We start from the raw sequence: 27,466 nt of genomic DNA on the forward strand, positions 1-27,466 counted from the left end.
CGCTGTAGATTTCTCATATGTGAAACGCCTGTGGGCATCGCTTCGACTGTGGGCTTATTTAGGTCACCGAACATGGTTAGATTGTCCTTGTAGTGCTGTTGTCATAAAATGGGTAAAGAAGTGGTGATGCCCCAGAGGAGATTGAGGGCTAACAGTGTAAAAAAAGAAGCTGCCCTTTTCTGCTATCGTTTACAACATCTGTAGTACAAGGAATTTGGGGAAGTATTAGGAAAGCAGCATTGTATTATGCACATATTTTAAGGAAATTTGGGAAATGCGCACTGAAGCGAAAGTCAGTCTGCTGAACCAGAGGGCTTCTGGGTAATGCTGCTGTATTTTATTGAAGCAACAAAATACAGCAGCCAGAGAAATCAGTCACTAGTGGATGTTTGAATATCAACACTCCCTTTCAAGTGAAAGCATGCTAGTAGGGTGGCTCGTTGAAGATGGAAAGATTATTGATTTTTCTCAGCAAAAATGTATTAACCTTAATTGACCTTTGACCTCAGGCGAGGCGTCTTCTCCACAGTTGCCATAGAAACGCCTGTTGAAAGATGAATGAGGGATGTTTTGAGTGCCACGCATTGTTCACCTTTATTGCTACCACACACAAACCACCACCTCCTTCTCGTCTTTTCTTGCAGAATCTACATATATGATGTATTTATGTGGACATTTATCACCGGTGGTTCGCCGGTAGGAGGATCTTTTCCATCTCTTGGTAATGCCGCTCACATCCCATCCTTGTCAAAAGCTCTCAACCCATTGCAAGGGCATGTCTGGGTCTCTGTTAGACAAGACCTTCAGCTGCACGGGGCTGCGGATCAATACATGCCATCGAAATGAAGAATAAAAACAAACAGGCTGTGTGTACAAGTCTACAAGGGTTGAACGATCCCTATCCTGGTGGTTTTGTTCTCCTCCCCTGCTGTCCCACTGGTCCTGGATCTGTTTCAGAATATGAAAGGAGGCGGTGGCCCGTCCCGCCTGGCTTTATTTCAATAGGACTGACACCTGAGAACTAGACTGGGGCTGTATTAGCCCCTGTAGGCTGGCTTCTGGGGTTAGCCCAGATGGAAAGATGGATCAATCTGAGGTGGGTAGGTTTGAGAGCTGAATTTAAGCATGCACATGCTCCTGTGTTTACTGTGTAATTTGATCCATTATTGTTTGGCATTTGCTGGTAAAGCATGGCTGTTTTTCTGCTGGGAAAGATCATTTTGGTAGCAGCAGGCAATTTAAAAGGCCAGGCAGGGCTCAGTTACTGAAGCTCACCCAGCCTCTGAAGCCTGAGAAAAATCATTAAATCACTAGGTCTGGAGGCAGCGGTCATCATTGATGTGAAAAGAGGCAGAGCTGCTCTCTGGGCTACTGATGCAAGGGGTGGGGGGAGCGAGCCAGCTGGTGATGATGCTCGAGAGCAAGAGTTTCCTTTTCACCTTTGAAAAGCTGGCTGAGATGTAATAGACATCCTTTCTTTGAAGATGCGTAAAGACAGGGGGAGTGGGACCAGAGTTTAACTGGGGACAGTGCGGTTCACTGTACACCGCCTTCAACGAACTCTACCCAGACTTCATCCAAGGTCACGTAAGGCTGCATACATGTGCTGCATTGTCCCTGTAACAGGTCCTCCCCTCAGGCTGTGAGTGCTGGCAGAGACCAAAAAACCCTCCTGCTGTCTGTCTTTCTTTACTTAATCCTCTTATAAATAGGCCACTGTGTCTATTTTACAGGCAATAAAGCAATGTGTTCACAGGGTGAGCAGAGGGGCATGGGGTCTCCCATGGTGGCAAAAGGTCTGGTCTTAAAGAGTCTTCAAAATGGATATCCATGCATGTCTCACTTTTTGGATCTGCTATCTGTTATGTAGCTTTTGCTTCTTTCTTTTTCCATCTTCCTGTGGTGTTCACACTGAGCCAAGATGAACCCAAAACAGTGGGGAGAATATAAATGTGGAGACGGAGCCAGTGAAGAGGAAAAAAATGGATTTATGTTTCAGTGCTTGTGGGGGCTTTCAGTATGTAGTCAGTGCACCTTTTTATAGATTGTTCCTTTGAGGCTGAGAGAACTCAAGAGAGGAAGATGTGTTGACCTGAAACACCCCCCACCCCCCCTCCTCCTCCCATCAACCACCCCTTGAAAGCATTACCCAGAAGCCCTCTGGTTCAGCCCACGAGACCACTCCTGTTGTTACTGCCGAGGTTTATGCCGCCAGCAAAGATCAACTGTGAATCCATTGCAGCCATTCAGTTTTGTAGGAAATGGATGAAGGATGACTAGATAGCTTTATGTTTACACCTGGATTGATTTATTTTGTCCTGCTTTCCATTTAGGCGCTCAGGGGGCTTCTGTGCCAGGAGGCTTCACGCTGTTATAACAGTGTTTCTGTACAATGCTTTTATATTTTTGTACTTTTGATAGAGGTAAAATGACAAAGAAAGGGGCGAGACTATGGTACGCCACATGCTATACCAGGAGAGCGCCTGAAAAACATACAAAATATTCTGGTTGCCTCAAAAACGAACAAAATAAATCAAGAGGAGAAAGTAGAAGCGAGCAGGCTGAAACCACCTCTTTATTGTGCCGTTAAGTCTGTGTTGACATTGAGCCCATGGTTAACATTCTTGTTTTCTTTCCTTCTCTCCTTATGTCTGCTTGGACATGACTGATGTTGGCATTTCCATCAAAGGTAAGCTTAAATATATTCCTATATTTCCACTACTTTTTTTTGCACTGCAACCCAAACACATTGACTTTGTGGTCATGGGAAATGGCCAGCTGATTGCTTCCCAGCAGAACTTGGATCAGTAGGATTCCCATACTCTTGAATAGAAGTACCGACTTTGTTTACTTGCAAATTATATGAGTTTGTCCATCATGAGTTTTTTCATATGAGTTAATGATTAGGCTGATTAAAACCCTAATTAGATGTGTGTCATTTGATTGGGAATAAAAGATGGACTCAGCCATCATAATGTCACCCAGTGGTTAGTGAAGGCCTAATTTGAAGCCTTGAGCTGAGCGACTTGGCTGAACTTGGGGTGATTAAGGAATACAAACAACATGTTTACATGGTAACAACTTGCCAATTGCAAGGTAACCCCGCCTTAAAGTATACCCACATATTTTAATCTCCTATTTAATTGTAATGCTAACTAGGGCTGGGCCATATTATACCGTTCACGGTAATACCGGTATAATGTTAGGCAACGATAGGAAAATGAAATATCGCGATAGAATATGAGTAAAACGCACATGCGCAGTGCCTTTGTTTTCATACGCACATGGCCGATTGTTGAGTGAAACAGATGAACCAGAATTGGTTTGTAAAAATGGTGCAACTTCAGTGATGTGGAACTGGTTTGGTGTTTGTCCGTCAGATACACAACAAAGCACATTTTTTTGCAGAACATGCAAGCGGCCGTTGTTATTGTCATATTTGTCGGACTAAGATGCTCTTAAATGTGGGAGTAATCTGGGTCCTAAACTCCGTATGCTTCAGGTCAAACAACACTGCAGCATCACTTAGAGTTAAAAACTGTCTAAATTCTTTCATCTTTAATAAAACGATCAGCATTGCTGCTTTACCAGGTGTAACTATGAAGTTTAACTTCCAGGCATCCATGAAAACAAAATTTATTACATTTAACGGAGTTAGAAGTTAGCAGGAAGCTAGCGGAAGTTAGCTCGCTAGTTACCTAAGCATGATATAGCATGTTCTGACTGAGAGATTTCTGAAAAAATTCAAACGTACAGCTCTGCTATCACTTCCAACATAAATGAAGACAGGAAACTAAACAGCAGTGACGTTTGTAGGGTTACTGAAGTTGGGCTAGCTGGTATATAATGATGTGCTACGTGATCGCTAGCGACACAGCTATGTTAGCATAACATAAACAGTGAAGCTGGAGGACGAACACTAACACTTTTCCACTTATAAAAGTTAACGTTAAGGTTCCTGATAGTTAGAGACAAATGCAATCGCATGGCAGGATGCTGTAAACGGATCAAACTTCAGTCAGGAGAACAACTGAGATAATCCATCCACAATACGAGGTTAGTCATTAATATACTGCAGCAACATGGGAATAGAGCAGCTGCCAGAGAATTCAACATTAATGAATCAATGGTACAGAAGTGGAGGAAGCAAGAAGAATGAGTTTAATAAAGTTTGATTTATCTGACTGCTTTGTTTCGCTTAATGTGCCTTATAATCCCGTGCACCTTATGGTCCGAAAAATGCGTACTGCACACTGCAGTTTAATGTTGCAAAGCACCTCTTTTTAACTTCAGTGGATATTATACATGGTTATGCTCAGGATATGTCAGCCCATTTCTACTGAAAATGCCTTTTGGTTAAACTTTCAGCAAGGAATTTGCATTTGCACTGTTAAATTTTTATAAAGCTTTAATGTACATAAAAACCAGCTTCTTGTTTAAGTGAAAATAAATGGAAGGTTGTCTTTTTGCGCTAGTAAGGTTGTGGAGTTGTATTTTGTCTCGCATCAATTATATCGTCAGTTATATCGTTATCGCAAATTTTCAAATATATATCGTGATAAATATTTTTGGCCATATCGCCCTGCTCTAATGCTAACCATAATTTACCAAATGAACAACATGATGAATTCAGTAAGAGATGAAGCTAGTGCTAAAGTGTTTATTAGATAACAGGAATCTGATAGATGGGTTTCCCTTTAAGCCTGGATTATACTCTGATATGGACACAGACAGCTGCAGATCTGACGGCTGAGTAGCCATTCCTGTTTTCCTTCTTTGAAGTTGGGTAAAACTCAATTATGCAAATTGATATTTAATTCCCCCTTTTTTTTCTTTTTTGTAGGAAGGTTCAGTAAACACTCAAAAATTAAAGTTTTCTGGCACTTATTTCATGGTTCAGGCTTTAAGACCTGTAAATCTTATGTATACAGTAGTCTGTTGATTTTAGGCAGTGTTGCTGGACTTACAGAGTTGATGTTGACTAAAGAAAACTGGATTAAAAAAACAAAACAATAACTAATCTCAGGGTGACTCAGTGGATAAGTGCATAAAACATGAGTGCCAGTGCCCTGAGCAGTAAGTCCTCAGCTGGACGCCCTGCATGTTCTTCATTTATTCTCTTCCCTCATATTTCCTGACTCTCCCCCACTTTACTGTACATAAAGAGGAAGAACATGCCTAAAAATGTAGCAAGTAAAAAGAAAGAATTAAGAAAATAAAAACGAAACATTCAACTTAAAAAAAAAAAGTTCTGCAAATGACTCAACCTAGTAGGTTTATATGCCAAAATATTCTCAACTGGGTAAATAAGATGACACAATAACAAGTCACTTGTCAATGCGAAACAAAGCAATTACAGACATGAGAGGCAGCAACATTTTATATGCAAATGAAGTGTCTGTATTGATGCTGGGGGTGACTCTGTCCTTGGTTTTGATTCTGGGCTTTCTGAAGACACTTTCTGACAATCTGTACCATCTGTGATCTTCCCTTCAGCTAACTCAAATCATTGTTTATGTGTCTTTGCTCAGAAGTTGTTGATTTGTTATTCATCAGTTAGCACCTCCGCTAATAAGACTTGTAAAGAATTCTTCAGAGTCTTATTTCTAGCAGCTACATGTCTAATCATTAAAAAGAGCTGTTTTTCTTTGCACTGTGGAGTGTAGCTTAACTCTTTCTGCCTTGGATGTAATTTCTCTCATATTTAAGACCTGCTTCCAGAACAAAAAGACTAGATGTGAATGTGAAGTTAGTGAGGGGGATTCTTGGAAAAACCCAGAAAGTTTGCAACATGTTTTTACGATTAAGTGAGGAAAATCATTCATCCGTTCTCTTCCGCTTATCCTCGTCAGAGTCCCAACTCCGGGTGGTGGACCCCATCCCAGCTATCATAGGGCGAGAGACGGGGTACACCCTGGCTATTACAGAAAGACAGACAACCATTTGCGTTCACACCTATGACCAATTTAGAATCGCCAATTAACCGAACCACACTAACTGCATGTGTTCTGGTCAGGAAAACCATTCAAACCTATATTACACATGGACAGGGCACTTTTTCTCTTCCATGATGTCAGACTGTCGCTGTTAAAAAGGGGTCAGAATGCACTTAGGTGGCCGATAATATATCTGGGCAGTTCGCCCAGCTCAGTCTGTATGTGGAGAAACTCAAAACTCCACTATAGTACAAACTAGAGCTGGGCGATATGAGATTTTTTCATATCACGATATGTTTTTTTCATTTCAGGCGATAACGATATCTATCACGATATAAGCCAAATAACTATATTTGTAAGATTTAAATGTGCCGTTGCTCACAAGTAAAATGTGAAATAATCAGCAGCTTGTTTTTATTTAAATATTTATTTCCCATAATAAGTTCAACAGGGTAGATGTACTTAAGGAACATGAGACTTTTTCAGATAAATAAAGGCAAATATTGCAAACTACACAAAAGGCAGCCGCTAAAGCGTTTAAGTTTCAAAATAGAACAAACGAAACAGACTAAATTGTCAATTCCACTTAGAAACAAAATATTAATTCTAAAAATAAATCTTAGTTTGTTTTACAGAAGAACAGACAAAACTGACTAACCTTTGTCAATATCAAATAAACTGAGAACTAAAAGGAAATTCTCAATCTCTCCTTGTTGTATAGCTTAGCTTTTCAAACAGTTTTAACAGTTACTTTAGTCTGACAAAAGCCGAATGACGAATTAGCGCTTCCAGTCAGAGACTGAGGCTACGTCCACACGTACACGGGTATTTTTGAAAACTGAGATTTTCCGTTTTCGTTTTAAAAAATAATCCCGTCCACACATAAAGGCAGAAATGAAGGAAAACGCTGCTATGAACATGCCAAAGCAGCAGGTGGCGCTACATTCCTAACCGTGCAGAAATGTTGGCCAATCAGAAGTCTAGAAGCCTCGGTGGGAAAAAGTAAACAAAGCTGGGGCATAGAAGCAGAACCGAGTCGTATGTGTGGAGGGACAGTAAGTGTGTGTATATGTAAGCATTTAAACACTGCAGAGAGTAGAATTAACAGTAACAGTATTGTAGAAATTCATTTCACCGAAACAATAACGTGGCGCACAGTGTGACGCATGCACCAGTTTATTGTATTTCCAGACTTGCTTTCGGCACAATTTACAGTGCACGCTACTCTGTTTTTGTCAGACTTGAAATAGCCGAAATACCTTCACACTACGGAACTTCTTTGGCTCTTCCGTTCGACAATCTCTCCGGCATTGCAACCATCATCTGTTTTCTCTTCGGTCGCGCTCGGTTGATTTTTCTAGTCGGCACACTCATTTCCTCCATTACGCGCTGGCTCCATTACCCGCTGGCTGCTTCCCAAACAAACACACGTGCGGCTTGGCACTTGTGCTGTACGTAACAAGTCACGCGACGTGACGCTGCGGCTGTGATTGGTTCGGCTCTGCGCTGCTTAATTTGGATTGGCTGACCTTTTTTTTTTTTTTAAGAGGACAAGAGCGGCGAGGTCTATCGCGATAGCTTAATTTCTCTATCGAGTAAAAGTTATATCGCGATACATATCGTTATCGTTCTATCGCCCAGCTCTAGTACAAACTGTCTCCTCTGTAAAAGGAAATGAAAACAGACTAAAGAGGCCAAGGAAACAAAATGATCCAAATGCACTGATGTGTCAACGATTATGGGATAGACGGTGGTCTCCCAGGAAGTCAGGAGAACGCAGACAGGAAGCGGCATTGTCCAATCGCGCTTAAAGACGAGACGAGCTCTGACAGAAAGACAAGGGAGGGCTCCGGCTTCTCACACAGGTAATTGGCTGTCGGCACGGGAGACAGCGCAGCGTGACACCAGATTCTTTATTCCTCTCACACACAAACTCTCTCCCTTCCTCTTCCTCTTCTCTTCCGCCCTTCTTCACCTTTGAGAGAAGTGCCTATAACAACAGCTGCTGCCCCGCACCCAGTTAGTATTCACACACAGCCAAGCAGGCCAATTAGGGGCCTTATAGCATATAATTGCGTGTCTGAGACTTACTCCAGTGTGTGCGTGTGTGTGTCTCTCTGAAGGTGTCATTTCGTTAAGTCTCAGGGGGTCGCGCCACCTCCTGCAGCGAGGTGTCTTTCCCCAGAGTGTGAGTGACAGTTCACTCGGAGGGAGGCCATTGTGGCAGTCAGGCCTGACTGGTTTCTAATGCTGTTTACATTTAGGGCAAGAAGAAACCAGTATGTTATCTTTGTGTGTGTGTGTCTGTGTGAGTGTGTGTGTCTACTAAAGACTCCACAACACACTCATTCCATAAGTGGTGGGAAAGTTAACTTTTATGTTTCAAGTTAATGGACCTGAGTCTTTATTTTCATGTTTTAATAAAAATTTAAAAACCAATAAAGTGCTCCATGCTGACCTTGATGACTTTCACAGTTTTGTTGTGGTTTTAGAGAAACTCCCCCCTCCACCCTCCCTCCTGCTTCTACACCCTCCACCTTCCTACGTGATATATTTCAGCAGCTCTTGCAATTTCCTCATTTTCTTTTTGTGTAGTAGGATTTGTGAGCAAATTCTGTCTCTTTAATATACGGGAAATGATATAGAGAGGAGTGCTTCCTGTACTCAGGAGGCAAACACGTCTCTCCATTATGAGAGGAGAGAGAGCTGTGGATTAGATGTCTTGTCGGAGACATTAGACTACAGGGCTTCCCTCACATATTATTAGGATATTCTTACTTAAGTAAAGTGGCTGCATAAACCATTAGATATCTAAATTAAGCTCAGCACAAATCCTTCACTAATACCATTAAAAGCAGGCACTAATGCTTTTAGATTCGGAGCTCTCACATATTTCACATTAACTGTATTAATTTTTCAACTGAGTAAAACACAGGACACAGATTACTGTGGGAATTTAATTCTGCCCTTAAAAGCATCAACTGATAGCTGGCAGCGACAGACTACTTTCAGATTTGGGAAATGAAAAAGCAAATGTGATGTATTTATAGCGAGTGACTCAGATGATTTTTCTTCGCTCTCGTCTGAAAACGGAGTTGTGAATCCCTGCTGAGCCTGGAAGGAACTCGCGTTGGCCGGTCGGGATCTCGGTCTGTAACTCCACACACTGGTATCCTCATCAGACGTGAGCCTTGAGGAGAAACTGTACATCTAGCTGAGAGCACGCTGTCCATTTGATCCCCGGGGCGCTACCCTGAATCATCCCAGAAAACCGCCAGCGTCCTAACCACGACCCAACAGGCAGACTGGAAAAGCTTAAAGGCAAACACTTCCATTTTTGTTTTGTCTGTTTCTCTTGAGGTCGATTCATCCTTCTCGCTCTCTCTCCAGAGCTTTGGCTCCCTCACTTCCTGTCTCGATCAATCTTTTTTTTCCGCCAGTGTCAGTACACTCACTCAACATTAACATTTGTAGAACAGATGTAGCGATGGATGCCAGCTGCAGTTCTCAATTCTGCTCCGAGGGCTTCTTAAGGGAGTCCTGCACCTCTGCAGCAGACAGATGGAAACCTTGTCTGTTGTTTGTACGTTTTTTTTCTCTGTTTGTTGATAGCTTTCTATAAACCCTTTGCTGACAGAATGGCGCCTTTTAAGCTGTTTGAGCTGAGAGGTCGTACGTTGGTCCAATCGGCTCCGTCGTCTGAGGCCCTTTGTGTCTTTGTGTTGCCGCTTATCGGTCACGCTTATCCCAAAGGAAGTCTGACTTCCTGTCATATCTTAGATCTTTGCTTAAAGATCGCCGTGTCTAGATGCCTATCAACAGGTGCGGTACCTGGACAAACACTGCACACAGCCGCGACGCCGAGAGATTAAACATTTCATTTCCTGTCCCCGCACCCTTAATCTGCAGTGCGTACGAGGCAGTGAGCCTAGAGTGAACTGGTTTTGGTTGATACACAGCGCCTTATTTTTTGCGTACCAGCAGTGGGAACACAGAGCTGTTCTTTTTCTTAACGCAGAGGTGTGAAGGGCGAGTGCTGAGCTGTTGAGTTGTTCGCTGAAATAACATAATCACCTGAACTATGTTCAGCTCAACCTGAGTGGGAGGAAACATGACAAGTGGCTTGTGTTGCCAAGTAACACAGTCAGTTAGCGGCTGTGTGACGCTCCGTACTAATGGTGGCTGTAAGTGCTTGAATAAAGCTACCGTGCTGGGCGACAAGACATCTAGAGCGCTCATATCCAGGATTCGCTGTATTTTTGGAAAATTGCAGTAATTTATTCTTCGGTTTGATTCATGTGCTGCTCTCCTTGGTGTTTACATCATGAGCAGCACACACCTGAGTGCCTGTTAATGATTTCAGCTAAATGGTACATAGATTATACAAAGACCTGCTACACTGGAAATTCATTCAAACTGTCTGGCAGTGAAGGACACGTTAACCGTTTGCTTTTGTCGCTCACATTTCTTCTGCCGTCTGTATTGAAATGCTGTCTATGCAAATGAAAACGTTGACATTGCCTTTAAATTCAAAGCGAGCCTCGCTGGGGGTCTGCTGGATCCTGCCCCATTCCTCTGTTATTCAAATAATCAGAGTCATTGCAAATGTCACGGCCCCCCTTTGGCTCCTACAAAGTCGTCACAGGAGATTTGAAAGTGGCACTTATAGCCGAGTGTCCTTTAGAGGCACTCCACTGTATATGAAACCTAACAAAAGAGCCTCTCTGAATGTTTTTCTTAAACTCGCTGTATACAAAGATGTGCACTGGTGATGCATTCAGTCTCGCATAACTTATTATGTGATCGTTCTTTGGAGGTAGATAGAAATCTGCTTCCTTGTCCCAATCTGAATTCTTTTTGTCTGTATTATAAGATAAACTCCAATTTGAATTGTTAAATAAACAACTGAATGTTTGCACCAGCCATGAAGTGGAGTACTGGTGAACTGGTGATGTATTTTCTTTAGCACAGGACCTTATAAACAAATGCTCTCTAAGCCACAGTTGAAATGGATTCTGCGACCAGGTGTGATCTGCAGTAAAATGTCGTTTGCATCCAGACTTAAGATGGTCTCACCGTGTGTGTGTAGAAGAAAAAAAGCCTGAGCAGCCATAAAAAACAAAGATTTAGTGCACCAGTGGGTTTTTCTAACCCCCCTGCACTCCTCCTCTTCGTGGCGGTGCAAGCAGACCGCCTGCCAGCATCCAAACATGATGTCACAGAGTGGCTTGCTTAATTAAAAGATTATACAACCTAATTATTATAATTTAGGCTGCAGATGCATGAAGAACACTGGGCTCAATGCTGGAACAACAGACTCACGAGCTCTTTGCAACTCGTAATGGGATTCTTTTGATGTCAGATTTTATTAAGATGACACACGTTCTCATTAAGTGTACCATTAGTTCCTTGTTTACTGTGTGTGCTTTTAGCTCGACTTCTTTCCTCTCTGTCCCGGTTGCGTGGTTTCAATTAGTGAGGCAGAGGAAGGTGAAAACACTGTGTTTTTGTGTTGTTGCTGCTTATGCATAACTACGTTAGTCGTTGTTGTATTGCAGCGATCTGTTGTTATGGGGTATTTTTGAGATTTTTGAAATTGTTAGTCTGAAAAAATTAGATTAAGTTCAGATTAGCTGTGTTATCTCGTGCACGTCAGCATTTACAATGTTGGATTTGTAGAAATACTTCTGGGATCAGTGTTGAAAATAAAGCGAAAGCATCTTTGCGCACTCGTAAAGACTTGCATTAAAAGTTCCTGCTGTAGTGTTTGCTGAGTCAACATATTTCTAAAAAAGCACCTTCTCGCACCCATGTGGTCCAGAGTCGCAGAGGCTTTTCTTACAGCACGAGAAACGCCAGTTACTGTACTTACAGTAGACGTCTGTCCAGGAAGGTTGTGGCTAATTAATTTGTGGTGACTGCACTAATCCCGCTCTGGAGCGCCAGCCAAGCTCTGCCAGGAAACCTACACCACAGAAGCTGACTGGCAACTAGCTGGAAACAGCCTAGTTGCCAGGTTTGTTTGATTCCCTCCTGCCAGCATCAACATCTCTGTGTGTGTGTGTGAAGGAAAGCAAAGAAAGGAAGATCCAGAGAAGCCCATGGGCCATCCATGTCCTAAATCTGTTTTTGTGAATGAAATAAGAAAGGTAGACACACACTCTTTCCTCTCTCTGCTTCACTCAGGCATGTGAGTCCACGTGCTAGAACCAAAAAACCCACGAGGATAATACAGATAGCCTTTTTCCAGAAGTATCCAGGAAGCTTTTAAAATACAGTTCTGAAGGTCAGTGGCAAATGTACTGTAATAGTGTGATGGAGAGAGACAGCAAAACAAAACAGGAGAGAAACGGAGGTTTAATGGAGTAGTTATTGTCCTCTGGAGCCTCATTGAGCGACTGGAAGAATCCGACTCTTAAAACTGGGCATGCTCATTCATCCATCTATCATTAAGAGTTCCTTCATTTCGTCTCTGCAGTTCCCCTCATTAGATCACGTAACTGAGGCTGCCATGACAGAAGAATCTAATTTCAAACCTTTTTTATTTTTTTATTTTAATTGTCATGCTTAGCATATTAGCAGTTGGACGTCGTAGCGGAATCTGAAATTGAATTGACCTAGAATGAAATCGTCAATCGTCAAGGGGACTGGGTTATATCCTCACACAATCTCCGGTCCTCCTCGAAGCGAGATAGAGTAATGACTATAGCAGACTCTGTGCTCTCGCCTTTATGAAGCCAAAAGTCCCCAAAGACTCCAGCCATAATATACACTGTCAGCAGATTGATGGAAAACAAGCGTTCAGGCCCTCATCTTCTCTTTTTTTAGCACGAAAGCCTTCTTATCTCAGCTCGCTCTCATCGGCGCTGGGGCGTCTGCCAGCGTACCGAAGAGCGCCACCACCACATTCCTGGCTGGCACGGATGTCTGGACATAGCCGAGGTGCAGGCATCAGCCAGAGCCGCCTGCAGAGGACGGGGCTGGCACAGGCAGTCGAGAACTCAGCGCCCATCTGCTGCTGGAGCCAGCAAGGGGAGCCATCGTTTATTACGACTGATGTGAAAAGCAGCTCCTGTCAATCTGGAGACATATTGTGTTGTTCCTGCACTATATAAGATTTCTGCACCAAGTCTGCATGTTTGGCTTTGGCCTGTATAGTCGGGGTATTTTTATTTTTTCTTTCCCCTCTTCTCTGTTTTTAATCCGCCGAGGTTATCCTTCATCACAGATCACATTTCAGAAGACGGAGACTTGGAAAGAGCATCCCACTTCTTCAAACTCTGTTTTATCTCCTATCTGTCACATCACTCTGCAGCATCCACAGGCCTGCAGAGCCAGATTTAACCATGAAGCCAGCTTCAGTTCTCAAACTCCCACCTAAACAGCAGGCTCTTTTTGTCTGCAACGTCTATCAGACCTGCGTGTTTAGCCTGGCTGCAAAGTGCCGAGCTCCTCTGTTCAGCTGTGACTTAATCTTCCATCTTTGGCTCATACTTCAGGAAAAATATTGACGGTGACCCCAGATGTTTGACATTACCGTTGCTTTGTGTTTCGCTTGATAACTCTGTGGTGATGTTGCCCATGACCCCTGCAGGATAGTTTGAGCACTTATTGCGTAAACCGTTAGCGGTAGGCTTTCACATGCTCGCGTGGAGAGCCTTTTGTTGTGTTTCTGTACTTAAAGTAAAGTAGAAAAATTCCAGCCCGTTTCAAGTTTTCTTTTAAAAGTGTTCTTACTGGATTACCGCCGCGTTTTTCAGGACCAAAGAGACAAAAACGGCCCAACCTACTTTACCTGAGCAAAGCCTAATCCGTCTTAATCTAATAATTGCTCCCATATTTTCTGTCTCCTAAGAGCACAGCTGCAGGGGACGGCTGTGGCTCCAGGTCGCTGTGCACCATGGGTAATAACACCCAAGGTCGCTTTCATGGTCACGACGAGATCTGTGAACTGTCTGAAAGGTTTTTCCCCGTCGTCATCATGTGGGCGTTGCAGACAGATTGTTTAAAATCTTATCACAGCTCGTTCTTTTCTTCCCCTCCGTCTCTGCTGGCTCGCGCTCTGTCCTCGGTAACGTGTGGGTTACGCAGAGATGCATTAGGCCGCCTGTGTTTCAACAGCCCGCCTTTTATGAGTGGGTGTTGAAAATTGGTGAGAGCTGGCTGTGCTCAGATGTCTCTATTTTAGATGCAGCATGACAGTTATGAAGCCGGGTGTCGAGGGATGAAGTCGAGGGGGGCGATGAGCGACGTGGCACACATCATCTTTGAAAGGCTTCTTTGCATACTGGAGCTGCATCTGCCATAAAGCAAACCGATCAGTCTCAGTCTGCGGCTGTTTACACATCCTATGATAACGAGGAATCGCTTTACAACGTTATACTGTGGTAATACTTAAATAACCTCAGCAGTGGAGTGGGAAGAAGACAGGCCTTTGAATTTCAACACTTTGTTTTAGTCCTAGAACTAAACTGTACTGAATATGCAGTGCTGTGCAAAGCTAGCCATCATTTCTTCATGTTTTGCTAGGAAAATAATAATAAGGGCAGTAAATAAGCGTGTAAGGCAAAAATAGAGTTGTTATGACCTTCAACACAGCCTGAACTTTTTGCACAGCTTTCTTATAATTAAAGTAGTCTTCAGGAATAGTTTAAGGCTTCCTAAAGGTTTTTGAATGTTAGTTGCATTTTCTTGTGTCCTGTCAAGATGATCCAACACTGTTTCAATCATGACAACATCCGTTACATGTGGCTTGTTTCAAAATGGCTTGTAAATTCAGGTATACTTCTTTGTGTGTTTGTATTTTATGTATAAGTGGTTGCAACGTTGGGCACTAGCAATAAAGGTCAAAGCCAACCTCGATACTTGCATGTCCCTAGTATATTATTGGGAAGTTTGAAAATGATCCATCAAAAAAAAAAAATTGTGGGTAATATAACATTTTTATTGATTTTTCACATTCGGTGTGACCTTGATCGTGACCTGACTTTTACCAAAATGAAATCAGCTCGAGCTGTTATTGGTATCTACTATCACACGAAATTTTAAATGGTATCTTGGAGGCTAGACTGCTAACAGATAGACAGACAAACAAACAGAACCAATTCCCCTTCCAGGGGAGAATTGGGCTGCTTGGAAGCAAAATACAACAAAATGAGGTCTGGCTCAAGATTTTTGCACAGACACAGATAATTTTTCCTACTTAAACCATGATTAGGTTTCTTTTTGCAAATGGAGCTCCGCATGATGCCCCAAACTAGTCCGCATCCTCCGTCCCAGTCTGAATTGTGCTTCGGGCCTCCTGGTATGACTATAATGAGGCAGTGATGCTGTGTGGCCTATTAAAACACTGTTGGGAGTAATGTTTGGGTGGGGCATAGCCAACACTTTGATGCTGCTGACCGCCTCCCAGTGTGCTTATTAAGAGATTTATGGCTCATGCACCCCCCTCTCTCCTGTTCACACTGCCATTTGAGTGTTGTTTTTTGTCTCTCCTGTCATGGATACCATATGGAGTACTTCATTTGAAAGAGCGAGCTGTGTTGGCAAGCAGCGGCTCGTTAGAAGTGATGAGAGAGCTTTTCATTGCTGCATAGGAGAGGTGACATACTTCTGTCAAGCCCTCTTTTTTTCTCTAAGACAAATTAATTTCTGTCATCTGGAATAATTTGGTGAAAAAATATTCGAGAGTTTTCAAAATGGGAATCAGTTCAGAAGCTTCTTTTTTTTCCTCTTTCTCCTTTTTTTTTTAATATAATGGAAGGAGTGAACCAAGTCTACCTGGCGAGGTTGCATCCCGGTTGCCATGCCAGTGTTGCCTGGTAATAAGTTGGGGGGGGTTCTTTGTGTAGTTGGTGCCGTGCTCGCTCCCTGCCGTCAGCGACGAGATGGAGTGAAACACACACGAACCGATAGGGATCTCAGCGAGGTTTCTTATAATGAGCCCTCTCTTTGCACACGAGCAAGCCGCTTTGCAGAGAGAGACCCTTTCCACAGGGCAATTACCCGGTACAATAATGGCAGCGATTGAATTTAGGTAGCGCGCGTGCATATGAGTGTCACCGGTAAAAGGGCAGGCTGGCTTGGCTGCTTGAAGATGGTTTTCAATTAAAGGAGATGAATAAACGCAGGAAAGCGCTGTGCTGATGTGCACCTCGCAGAGAATAAAACACTACCTGGGGTCAGTTTTGTGGATTTAATGGAAAGAGTCAGCAGGGTGTTATCCTTTTGTATTACTTTGATTCATCTTGACTTGATGGAGTTTGGGAGCCTCTGTAATGACTGGGGTTGAACACTGAAAGCTGCCTTTTAAGAGGCTCCGATATCATTTAAGAAAACGTGATCACTCTGAGGTTTGTGTTCACGTTGAGAGAAACATTATGGAAAAGTAAACTGCTTAACTTGTATTTAAATCGGCTTTATCTGCAGGGTCCAGTTAATCAGATGTTTTTTGTCACTTCACAGCAGATCTTGAATATATTTCTTGTGCTTGTTGACCTTTTTTGTGTCCTCGTTTCTGGATTTTTCTGCAATAAATAAATCCGGGACATTGACACCCAGTTAAGCGTGCATATCTGTCACTCGCGTTTCAGTGAGCTGACAGGGAAGTCGTACCTGGTCTGACTCGATCTTGTTTATCTTCACTCCTGTCGAGTTCAAAAAGGCAACCTGACCTCTTCGTTTGGCGCCGTTTCTGTTCCGTGTACGGGCGATCGCTCTGCGTCGTTCACGCTGGAGAAGACGAAACTGTTGCTGACAGACAGAAATGTTAAAATATTGGCCAAGAAATCACTGAAGCTGAAATTTCCTGGATCACCGCAAACAAAACGCCGATATTTGTCCGTGATCAACATTTTCCAACCCTGCGATGCATGACTGAGACGTACTGGGAATTTAAACTGTCACGATATAAGTCACAAGATATTAATCACCCTCCCTTACCTGTTTCGTGCTCTCTCTTCCCTTTTTTCCACAGCACTTATTAATAAACCATAAAGTCAGTTTTTAGGGAAGATCTTCTGCCAGCCGGTTTTAAGTCAGGCAGCCAGTGGAAAACTGAAAAACACACACCCACACACACATAGACACAAATCTAGTAATTTGTTGACGGGCATTGAAAGTTCTGTCAGTGGGCGTCAGACTTTGCCACTTATTCTCCTTTCCATTTGATCGTTCTGACATCTCGGTCCACCCAACCGAGGATGAAGCTATCACACTTTTCCATCTGAGGTTTTACTACAGCTTGTAAAAACACACTTGCCTGGACTCTGATAGATGGTTATCAGCATGTGTGATCCCAGCATGCCAGTCATTAATGAGGTCACCTGAGATTTCTTAAAGATCAGATTTTTCTCCCAAGTATTTTGCTTATGCTCAGGAAAAGTCGACTTTTATCACTTGGTGCCATTTAAACGGTGTTTAGGTTCAAGCCCAGAGGCTCTTTCCAGATACTGTGTGCAGGTTTCTGTTTTGTGTTTGCCACACTCTGCATCTGTCTTTCTTCTCATAACCGTGAGGAACATCTTCTTCCTTTGCTCTGTTTGACATACAGCCTAATAGGAAAGCTAATCTTGTTAGTTTATCACTCCAGTGAAGCAGTAGGAATCTGCAGCAGCTGCTAAATTTCAGAGCAAATAAGGTATGGTCCTCTCCCCACTGCTGGCATGCATGTCTGGCTGGTTTAATGGATTGCTGTAGGTTTGTATTCATAACCCCAGCTTGAAGATGAGGACAGTCATCCACCTCTGATTTTGATTCTGTTTTTGTTTTTTTTTTTTGTCCTGTAAAAATGACCCCGTGTGGAGCATCGCCATATTTACTCGTGTAGCCATGGCAGGGCTGCGGGGACTGAACCTACTAAAGTGGATGCTTTTAAAGAGGGAGTAGTTGCATCAGCGTGCCATCTTTTGCATCCTGAAAAATTGATGACATCTTTTTCCAGTCTGTGCTTGTTGCAGTGCTGCTTGTCTTACCTCCTGACTGACATTGACTGAATAAGATGTTAAACCTACTTTCAGATCTTATGTGAACTTTTGGAGTCATGAATTATTAATCAGACGGAGTCTTATTTTTATTTCCCCCCCTTTTTTTTGGTGTACTCTTTTGAAGTTTCACTGTTTGTTGTCGGCGTGTGCTGCTTGAGCTGGGAGGGCTGATGTTATCAGCAGTCTTGCAGGTCTTATCCGTAATTGGGTTATGTAGATATTGCGATTTGGGAGAGGATGGAGTAATGAAAATGGAGTGATCACGTTAGATAGTGCCGTTTTCATGGGTTATGGACTCTTTGTTACCAAGTGGCGCTTTAAATTGGTTACTCGTAGTGTAAAGAAGTGCGAGCATTGGGCACACCTGGTGCTCTGCTCTCTGCAAAGGATGCTCAAATATTGCAAAATTTATAATCACAGGAGGTTTTTTTCTTTTCAATATTTAGACCACAATTATTGCCATGGCAACCCAACTTTGAAGCTCTAATGCATTTGTGTGTGTCCAGTTTTATTATTTGACCAAAGCCTCTGTCAACCTACAAAAAAACCTATTATTATTATACATGTGATTACAAATAAAGTTTATTTATGTACACAGCCCTTCTCTGCCTTAGTCCCCTGCTTGAAACCTAAGAGACTACCATAGCAGAGCTCATGCACAGCTTTCAGCCTCCAGAAGAAGTCATACTATATGTACTAAATTCTATAAAGTAAAGTGAATCTGAGTCTTAAAAGCTTTGTAAACTGTCAGCGGCAGCCTTTGACTGTGCTTTTCTTGAGTGCCTTTTTTTTATCTTTTGAGGTTTTTTCATACTGTTCCCCTTCATGCTGAACTCTGCTGTCACTCCTTTTCCTGTTCAGGCCAGTTCTTAAACATTCAGTGTCACCGTCATTTCAAACGTGGTGAAAGAAAGAGGAGAGTCAAAAACATCTGGGACTCCAACGCTGTGCTTAAAGGAAATGAGTGCGCATAAATAAGGATGGGAAAGAAAAGCATAATTAAAATACTTTAAATACTAAATAATTCATCACCTGCTGATCACCTTTGTTTACCTTTTTAATTTTTTGACATTTCTGAGGACATAATAACCTCACTGTATATTTTAATAGCAAACAGGCTGAATTACAGAACCTTTAACGTCTTAAATATTTATCAGTGTTTTGCTTGGATACAGCGTATCAGCTGCAGTTGAATGTTTGAGACTCTGCGATATGCGTGTCACTTTAAGGATTGAGATTAATGTCTAATGTCAAACGCTCCAATCACTGTCTCACGCGCCGTCAGCAGCACTCATTTCTGCGACTCCAAGGCTCCTTGTTCTGCTGTCCTGTCATTTGCAAACATTTCAGCGCAGCTGTCTCGCTTTGACACGGTCCACTGAGAAGCTGTTAAACCGCACACATATGGGGCTATTCGAGCTCCCACAGTGGGTGTGTGTCTGGTGCCACGTATTTGTGGCTCCTGTGTGTGTCTCTCTTTAACCTCATGGAGCCTCGGGCTCGTGTGTCATCCTTGGATGTCGTCACCCTGCAGAGGCATGTTTGGGGAAACTTTCAGAGATAACATTGTGGTGTGTGTGATGGCCTGGTGGAAACACACAGAGCTCATCGCAGGTTTTTTCACTGATAACATCTCTGATGCTGCTCATCTCAAAAGAATTCATTTTTCTTTTTGAATGCAGAAATGTGAAATCTTGTTTGTATTCATTAGATTGTGTTATTAGAACACTGATTTTGCCCACACATCTTCCGTCTGCATCTTGCATCTGTTCTTGAAAACTGAATCGGCTCGGCCAGCCCTGCCTGTCAGTGCCAGCAAACAAAGTTGGGAGAGACAGAAAGAAAGGAGGCGGTGAGTTTCAGATGAACCTATTATGGTGGGTTCTGGCTGTCAGGCTGACTTAAAGGCGACTCCCACCTGACAGCCATGACAGCCGTGCCAGGCTTAATGGGGTCGGCAGTGCAGTGAGCTGAAGAGGCGAATCCCCGTGTGCAGATATTTCACCCTCTCAGCAGTTTCCTGCTATATCTTGAACCCAGTTTCTGTCTCGTCCGACTTATTTCCAGATACGTCAGTTGAATTCTGAGGAATTGTTTTGAAATGTGTCAAAAACACCCATGTGCTGTGATTGACGTGAAATATTAACAGGGCTGCAAGTTTTTTGGGCTGCTGATCGGTATCGAAGCCGAGGCGTATTTTTGTGGATGCGGGCTGAAAGATATTTCACTGTTTTAATGGCTTTCTAGCTTAAAAAAAAAAGTATTTGAATAGTAGAAACTTTAGGTATCAGTTTTTCAACACTGTTTACGCTTCTCATATGTCAGGACATGCAGAATTTGTTTCACTCATACACTGCAGCTCCTGAACTCCGAGGTTTTCCAGTCATATGGCAACGCAAATGCGTGACACGTGTGATCTCGATGTGATGACAGAGCACCAAATATTCATCCAGTGTTTGTGAGTGAATGTCACGTGTGCTGCTGATCAGGCAGCTCCTTCAGCTGAAGCACACAGAGCGTTTCCAGTAAGGCGAACATGTGTGAAGCGGACCGTTTCCTTCTGTGTGATTCATATGAGAAAGAATTTCGTTGAAAACATCCCGGCTTGTTTGTGCAGAAATTGCACACATTTTGGGAAACATATCCCAAACGATTTTTCAGAAATTGAACAGAGTTCGTGAGTGAAAAGAACTTTTATTAATGAGCAAGTTTTAAAATGAAAACTTGAGTATAAAATGTAGTTTTTTGTTCAAACGAGCGGTCTAAACCAAAATAACACACTAATGCGTCATTAATGGATATATTGGTTTGTTAAAACTTTGCTAATTGCATCTTGACCAAAAGACGGTGGTGCGTTGTTTACTTGCAGGTTTGCTACCGTGTGACGTTCCTTCTCACTCCTTCTGATGGCACATTGCTAGTCGCAGCATTCTTTGTGTTGAATGTTTTTTGTCATAAGAACAGTCCCGTCCTGTGTTCCTCAGTCTCACTCTCTTTGCCTTTTATCTGCAACTCTCCCTTTCAACTGCTCTCTCTTTGAAGGGCCCTCAGTCTGAGTTTGGATAGCATTTACCCTGCTTATCTATCCCAAATGCCACACAGCGAATATCCGAGCATTCCTCTTTTCTGCAGCCCTCTTGTGACTCACTGAAAAGCGTGACCTAAATTATCTGTGTCGATCTGGCCAGACTGATACAACTTCAGTGAAATTTGGGTTCCTGAGTGAGTAAAGTGAAGGTAAAAGACAAGAACAGGGATGGCAGTTGTGATGCTTTGTGTGCATGACTGTGTTTATACTGTTTGTGCACGTGTGCCCTTGAAGTCTGCTCTTCTGCGCCAGTTTAGAGAAGCAGGATTGGAGCGCGCTTGATAGATGTAGGTCACGGCACCTTCTCTGTTTGTTCAGTACAGTAAACTTGGCAGACTCGCGCGCCTCACTCTACCCACCTCACTCTCACGTCTGTCACTCCGTGGAATGTGAAAACGCCTTATCTGTCTGCGCCGCATCTGCCGGGACTTTTTCCGGAAGTTGTTCCCTCTGCGTCTGCGTGGTTCTAAACTCACAAACTCGCGCTGTTTGTCAGCGAGCATCTCAAATGAAACCATCAACCGCGTGCCTCCGCCAAAGCTCGTAACATTGCTGCGCAGAGGAGGTTCGGTGTGATGGAAGCTGGCATGCTACCTCGCACCCCAGCTGTAGGCTTGGCACGGAGGCGGAAGGCTGTCTGCGAGCATAGATTGTCTGAGGTGGATGGCGAGGATGACTTCGCTGGTGTTTCCAGCCCATCTGCTACCTTTTATCCCAGTTTTGCACAGATGGAACAAATTCTCAGTCCCACAGGAGAATTGCTGGAGACCATTTGCTTATACAGACGAGGAGTTGTTACAACCCTTTGTGCAATAAATCATGGGGAACCTTCATGGTAGAGCTCGTTTCAGAGGCTGTGGGAAATGATTTATTAACTATGTCAAAATATTATTAATTGTTAATCAGTGAAAAAGAAGAAATCATACATTTCAGAAGCTGAAAGAAATACAATAAAAGTATTTTTGCTCAATAATATTTTTTTGCCTGAATAATAGTATAAGAGCGTGACTTCTTATGATTATTATGTCTGGCATGAAGTCACGAGGAAAAAACTGAAAAGTAGATGTGATCATATATCAAAAACTGAGTGAAAATTATGCAGAAGCTGGTCATGGAGGAATGATTCGAGATAAAGTAAAAGCCAATCATCGGGCCTTTGGTGTCTTTGCTAGAACCGATGAAGTCGTCTATATAAAAATAGATTCCCCAAAGAAGAATAAAAAAACAAGAGTCTATTCAAATGGAAAATGACAAAATGAAAGCATACAGTCATTGAGCCCTCCATTCTTAGCTATTTTAACCAGCTGATAAAGGTGTAGCCGGAGCCGAGGTTTTACTGGCGACCGAAAAGGTTTATACGATGGTCTCAAATATTCAGTTGTTTTTCTCTGGATTTTAAAGAAGTACTGCTTCAATTTATTTGATGTCAGTGTTGAGAGCTGTTGCTTAGCATTTCTACGAGTAATCTTTTCTCTGATCTTCTGCGGTGCCGTGACCTTGTCAGAGTCGGCACGCTTGAGCCTTGGAGAGACAAGTTTATTTTCCAGCGTGCTTTGCACAACCTTCCTAGCAATTGAAGGCTATTTGCCCACCTTTCATGTAACATTTAGATGGAATTTTCTGATTTCGGTCTTGCTGATGCAAATAAAAGTCCATGACTTAAGCTGACACACTGTTTTCTTTGAAATGCTGTAAGTAATATTTGTGGCCATATAAGGCAATCTGATTTACACTGAACCTGAACCTTACTGCAGGCTCACCAGAATGGAAGTCTTGTTTGACCATCCTTTCTAACTCGCTGTGTCTTTTCCCGCCTACCTGCCTGTCAGCGCTAACCACCTGCAGGACAGGAGCGGTGGCATGTTAGAGGGTCAAAGATGGGAGCATTTCATTGGCTCATTATCAACATCTTCCTTGATTTAACTTTACTGAAAGATCTACCTTTTTTTTCCAGCCAGACACAGGCAGACACACACGCCGTCACACAGGTGTAGGTATGGTTAATCAACTCTGGTGGTGGACCGTTACTTATCATAACAAACCCCAGACAGGCAGGATAACATTGTGTTATACGGGGCTCATGAGGGCCTGCCTCGACAACCTTTGCAGATGGCTATTGATAAGTGTTTCATTATGGTGGTTGTTCAAACTAGTAGGCAGCTGCTGAGTTTAAATCAGGTGCACTCTGATAATGTCATCTGTATGTTTACACTTGCCAACAATAAAGAGTGTAGTTTGTCATAAAAAACATATTAGTGAACCGAGATTTACAGTATAAACAAAACTGAATTGAATGAGAGGAAAAAAATACTTCCCATGATGTTGGTACTCTGAGGTAGACACAATAGTCTGGTAAGGATATGCATGACTGTATTTAAATGAGGGTAGAAACTACCAGCTGTGGGACACAAGTTTCGTGATCTGAATCTGTATAAAGTCATAAAATATTATGTAGTATCAGTGTGTTCTTTTTAACTTGACCGACTGTACTGTCAAAAAGTTTTGTCTACACATAGTACATAACAATCAACTTAGCAAAAAAACATTTTTAGGCACTTTGTTACTAGCAGCAGTTACAAAAACACTTAATCTTTCTTTTTTGGGTTTAATCTGTGACAAATGCTGGTCAGCTATTGGCTGAAAAGTCTGCATATGTCAACAACGGTGTGCAGTATGTCCTTAAAAAAAAATGTGAGGAAGCTGGACAAGCAGAGGACACAAGAAGCTGTAGCAGATCTAAACAAATGTTTGTATCTTTAGGCATTTTGTTACTAACTGGATGTTACAAAAACACTTAATTTGAAGAAATAATTTCAGGAAAGTGGGTGACCTACAGATGTATGCAGCAGATGAACAGCATCTGGAAGTAATGTTGTTTCAGGACATGAGATATCAGTCTGGCCCTTTAGTGTTGGTCCATCTACTGTTGACTGCAGCCACATCAGGAATGGCGTCAGTGGGAGGGTGGCTGTGAAGAAACCACTGAATAGCCTGTTGTATGATGAATTACAAAGAAATGGACTAAAAATCAGAGCTGTCTTATGAAGTGATGAATCCAAATTTCACATATGCTTCACAACAGTATGCAAACAGTGGGTCGGCTTTGTCTTCTGTTTCCTCCGTCTGTTTGGCAGAGACTTTTGTGATTTGTGCTACAACGGTACTTTCACGTTTAACTGAGAGCACGAAACAAAACTGAACGGACCGATAATCTTCTGAGACGTGGATTAGTAGAGCATAAAACATGTCTCACACACAAATCTTGTCCGCAGCACCACGAGGGACAATAAAAGATTCAAGTGTACGTGAGGCTGTGTCTTTGTGTGCGAAGCACATCACGTCTAATTTAAGAGACACGTCTTCCTGAGCCGATGACAGCATGTGACCGTGGGCGTGTGATGTTTGAGTGTCAGAGCACCCACTCACATCAGTCTATCTAACAGGGAAGGTATTTTCCCCCGGCGCAGAGGCTGATGAGAAAATAATTCACAGCCATTATTGTCTAAACATCACATTCCTCCACAGGGCTAAGTGGTTGCTATGGCGTACACTTAATGAACGGAAAAAGCAGTAAAACGTTAACAGCAGCCCCATTCTAATCTGACTTTCCCCTCTTTCTCCCTTTTCTCCTCCTTTCCAGTTCTGTCCATCCAGGCCGCTGCCATTCAGTTCACCAAGGAGCCCAAATCCCAGGATGCCTTGCACGGCCGCAGCGCCATGCTGCGCTGCGAGGTCAGCGATCCGACCGACATCAGATACAGCTGGCTTCACAACGGCCAGCCCCTGGAGAACAGCGAGAGGCGCTTCCAGGAGGGCAGCAACCTCAAATTCAGCGCCGTGGATCGGCGGCTGGACGCAGGAAACTTCGAGTGCGTTGCGGAAAACACGGCCACAGGAGAAGCGCTCCACTCCAACAACGCCTCCTTCAATATCAAGTGTGAGTGTTGAGTTTCAGGCCATTTTCCCTTCCTTTGACGGAGGAAATAAAACAACCCTCTTAAGTGAAAATTACCAACTGACAGGGTTTCATAATGGCAACAAGGGTGTGCATCCAGTTTCTGGATCAAAAAAGCCAAACAAAAGTTGCAGTATAAGATGACGGGGTAGTGTAAGCTGAAGGAATGTTTCCACCTTGTTGCCTTATTCTTCGTGGCTTCTCCTCTCTATAGGAAACTGGATATGTGCGCCACCAAGCATGTGTTTTTTTGTTGCTTGTCTTTCCTCTCCGTTGTGTAACACTCTCTTTCCCATATACTCTGAAAGGGCTTTTTTGTCAGGAAATTACTGAACAGTCTAGTTCACCTTAAAGCAGTATAATTATTTCGGTTTAGATTAGCACAGGTCTGTCTGCTCCAGTTTTTTTATTTGTGTCATGCTTTTCACATCTTCAGCTTCTAAATGTGTTGTCAAATTAAGGGGAAGCACGCTAGTGTCTTAATTTTGTTATTTAGCCTCATAACCAAACCTCAGTGACCCGCTTAAGTTTCAGAGCAGAGGAAGCCGGGAAATTCTGCACAGCTCTGTTTGGGATAAATAACAACCTTGTTTGGGTCTCGTCAGAGGCCCTCAGGTACCAGTTGTTACTGTAAAGCCTTTGTGTCATACAAACAGAGTTTTCAGTGATGGTAGAAAGAGGGAAAGGAAAAAAAAAAGCAGGCAAAGCGGGCGAAAAATGATTCCATCTGGAATATGTTCCCCTCTCTTGCTACATTCAGCCTGGAGGTTTGTCTTTGCTGTGATGGTGCTTGTTCAAAGGGTGATTACAAGAACAGATGAGTGTCCAGACCTCCTAGTTGTAAACTGAGAGACGGATGGAGGGAGAGAGCAGCGGTTTAACTCCCTCTCTATGATGTGTCTCCACAAGTGGATATTTGAGGCGTGTGATGTCGAGCACCGTCTCTCTCTGAGTGCTTGCAGTTGTAGCCAAAAGACCAAAGAGGCCCATCGGTTTTTCCCAAACCCTGTCCGATCTGACGGGAACCGCTCACATGTGTTGCAATTGAACATGATCTAGTGTGTGAATGAAGCTCAACCGACTTACTCCCACAGACTTAATAGAAAAGAAACAAGTTAGACATGAAGCACCAGTTCTCCAGAGCAGAATAAACTGCATTATCTGCCAAGCCATTAACATTCCCACGCACTGGAAAAGCAAGGCATAGTTTTCTTGAAAGGAAGGGCATGCAATATAAATAGGCTGAACTCATTTAACCGTGGAAATGTTTATATAAGAGTGGTCGTACCTTTTTGATCGGTGTAGATAGCAGTCGGGCTCACACAAATGTGCCCGTTCTTTGACGTGAGCGCTGACGCTGCACAGTCTGGTCCCGGTTCATGACACACATCGATCGTAATAAACATTAGTTTGCTTTTGTAAATAGATTTTTCTAGAAGTCTGTGCGTACGTTTGGATGCGAGAACTGGCTGCTAAGTTGTCTGCTAATGCTACCAAGCTAAGTTAGCAAGCTACATCTAAACTGCCATAGAGTGCTGAGCAACGGACCAATTAAAGACCTGAATTTAGCTCACAAAAATTGGGGCACAGACTTTGTTGGTACCAGTCTGTAAACATGTGATTTTGATGTAAAGTTAAGAATGTTACAGGAGTCATTATAAGAGACTTTCTGTTGTTGACTGCCACTGGGGGCGCTGTTCAGTCAATAAAAAACTAGAGACACAGCGGTGTCTGCGGCACTGTTGCCTCACAGCAAGGAGGTCTTGGGTTTGAATCCAGTCTGGGCCTTTTCTGTGTCGGGTTTGCATGTTCACCCGCGTCTGTGTGGTTTCTCTGCGGTCACTCTGGCTTCCTCCTAGAGTCCAAACACATGCATTTGGCTAAGTTATTTGGTGATTTTTAAATTGACCGTAGGTGTGAATGAGAGCGTGTGCGTGATTATCTCTGTGTGTTGGCCCTGTGACAGATAGGCGACCTGTCCACGGTGTCCCCGTTCACTCTATTTGATGCATGGATGACAATGAATGAATGGATTCTCGGTGGTTTATGTTGGAGCATCATATTAGGCACTTTTTACAGACAACCTAAGAAACCGGCACACAGCTGAGATGCTGGTTATGAAGTTATTAATGCACCGCACATTACCATTCCTGTAAAAATGGTAATAGCCTGAGTCAGCTTGATAAGAAATCACATAAGTGGATTCCTCAGGCATAGCTTCAGATAACAAACATCTACGAACAAGAAACAATGTTATTTAAGAGCTTAGTGCACACTTTTCTCAACCAGATGCTCAAACTGCAATAGTAAATCATCCCTAACCACTTTCGGATGCTACGTCTGTGTGTGCGTATCAACACGTTTACCTCTGCATCATTATCTGCGGTTTGGCTGTCCGGCTCACTTTAAGTGGATCAGACCACGCTATGGTGGCTGTTGTCATATTTCCACTCATATACAGTTTTAACAAGCGGTCAAGCTCGTGCAGCTTTAAAGTAGACGT

The 27,466-nt window shown here is 43.0% G+C and overlaps 1 protein-coding gene across 2 annotated transcripts in view; it reads left to right on the top strand.

Moving 5' to 3' along the window:
• The window catches only part of ptk7b (protein tyrosine kinase 7b), a 77,411-nt gene that overhangs the window by 31,297 nt on the left and 18,648 nt on the right, over positions 1–27,466 (top strand). Inside the window, exons 1-2 of one of the 2 annotated variants that reach the window (XM_085297389.1) lie at positions 2,590–2,689; positions 24,649–24,945. In XM_085297389.1, the coding sequence (XP_085153515.1) occupies positions 2,662–2,689; positions 24,649–24,945 (325 nt within the window). In that variant the 5' untranslated portion in view covers positions 2,590–2,661. Of the gene's footprint in view, positions 1–2,589; positions 2,690–24,648; positions 24,946–27,466 lie in introns of those variants that run through there. The other variant, XM_085297388.1, reaches the window with a different exon arrangement.

The sequence above is a fragment of the Mchenga conophoros genome, linkage group LG13 (genome assembly GCF_057382185.1).
Source record: "Mchenga conophoros isolate Kocher_MC1m ecotype Shallow Benthic linkage group LG13, M_conophoros_male_GT1.1, whole genome shotgun sequence".
Taxonomy (NCBI): domain Eukaryota; kingdom Metazoa; phylum Chordata; class Actinopteri; order Cichliformes; family Cichlidae; genus Mchenga; species Mchenga conophoros.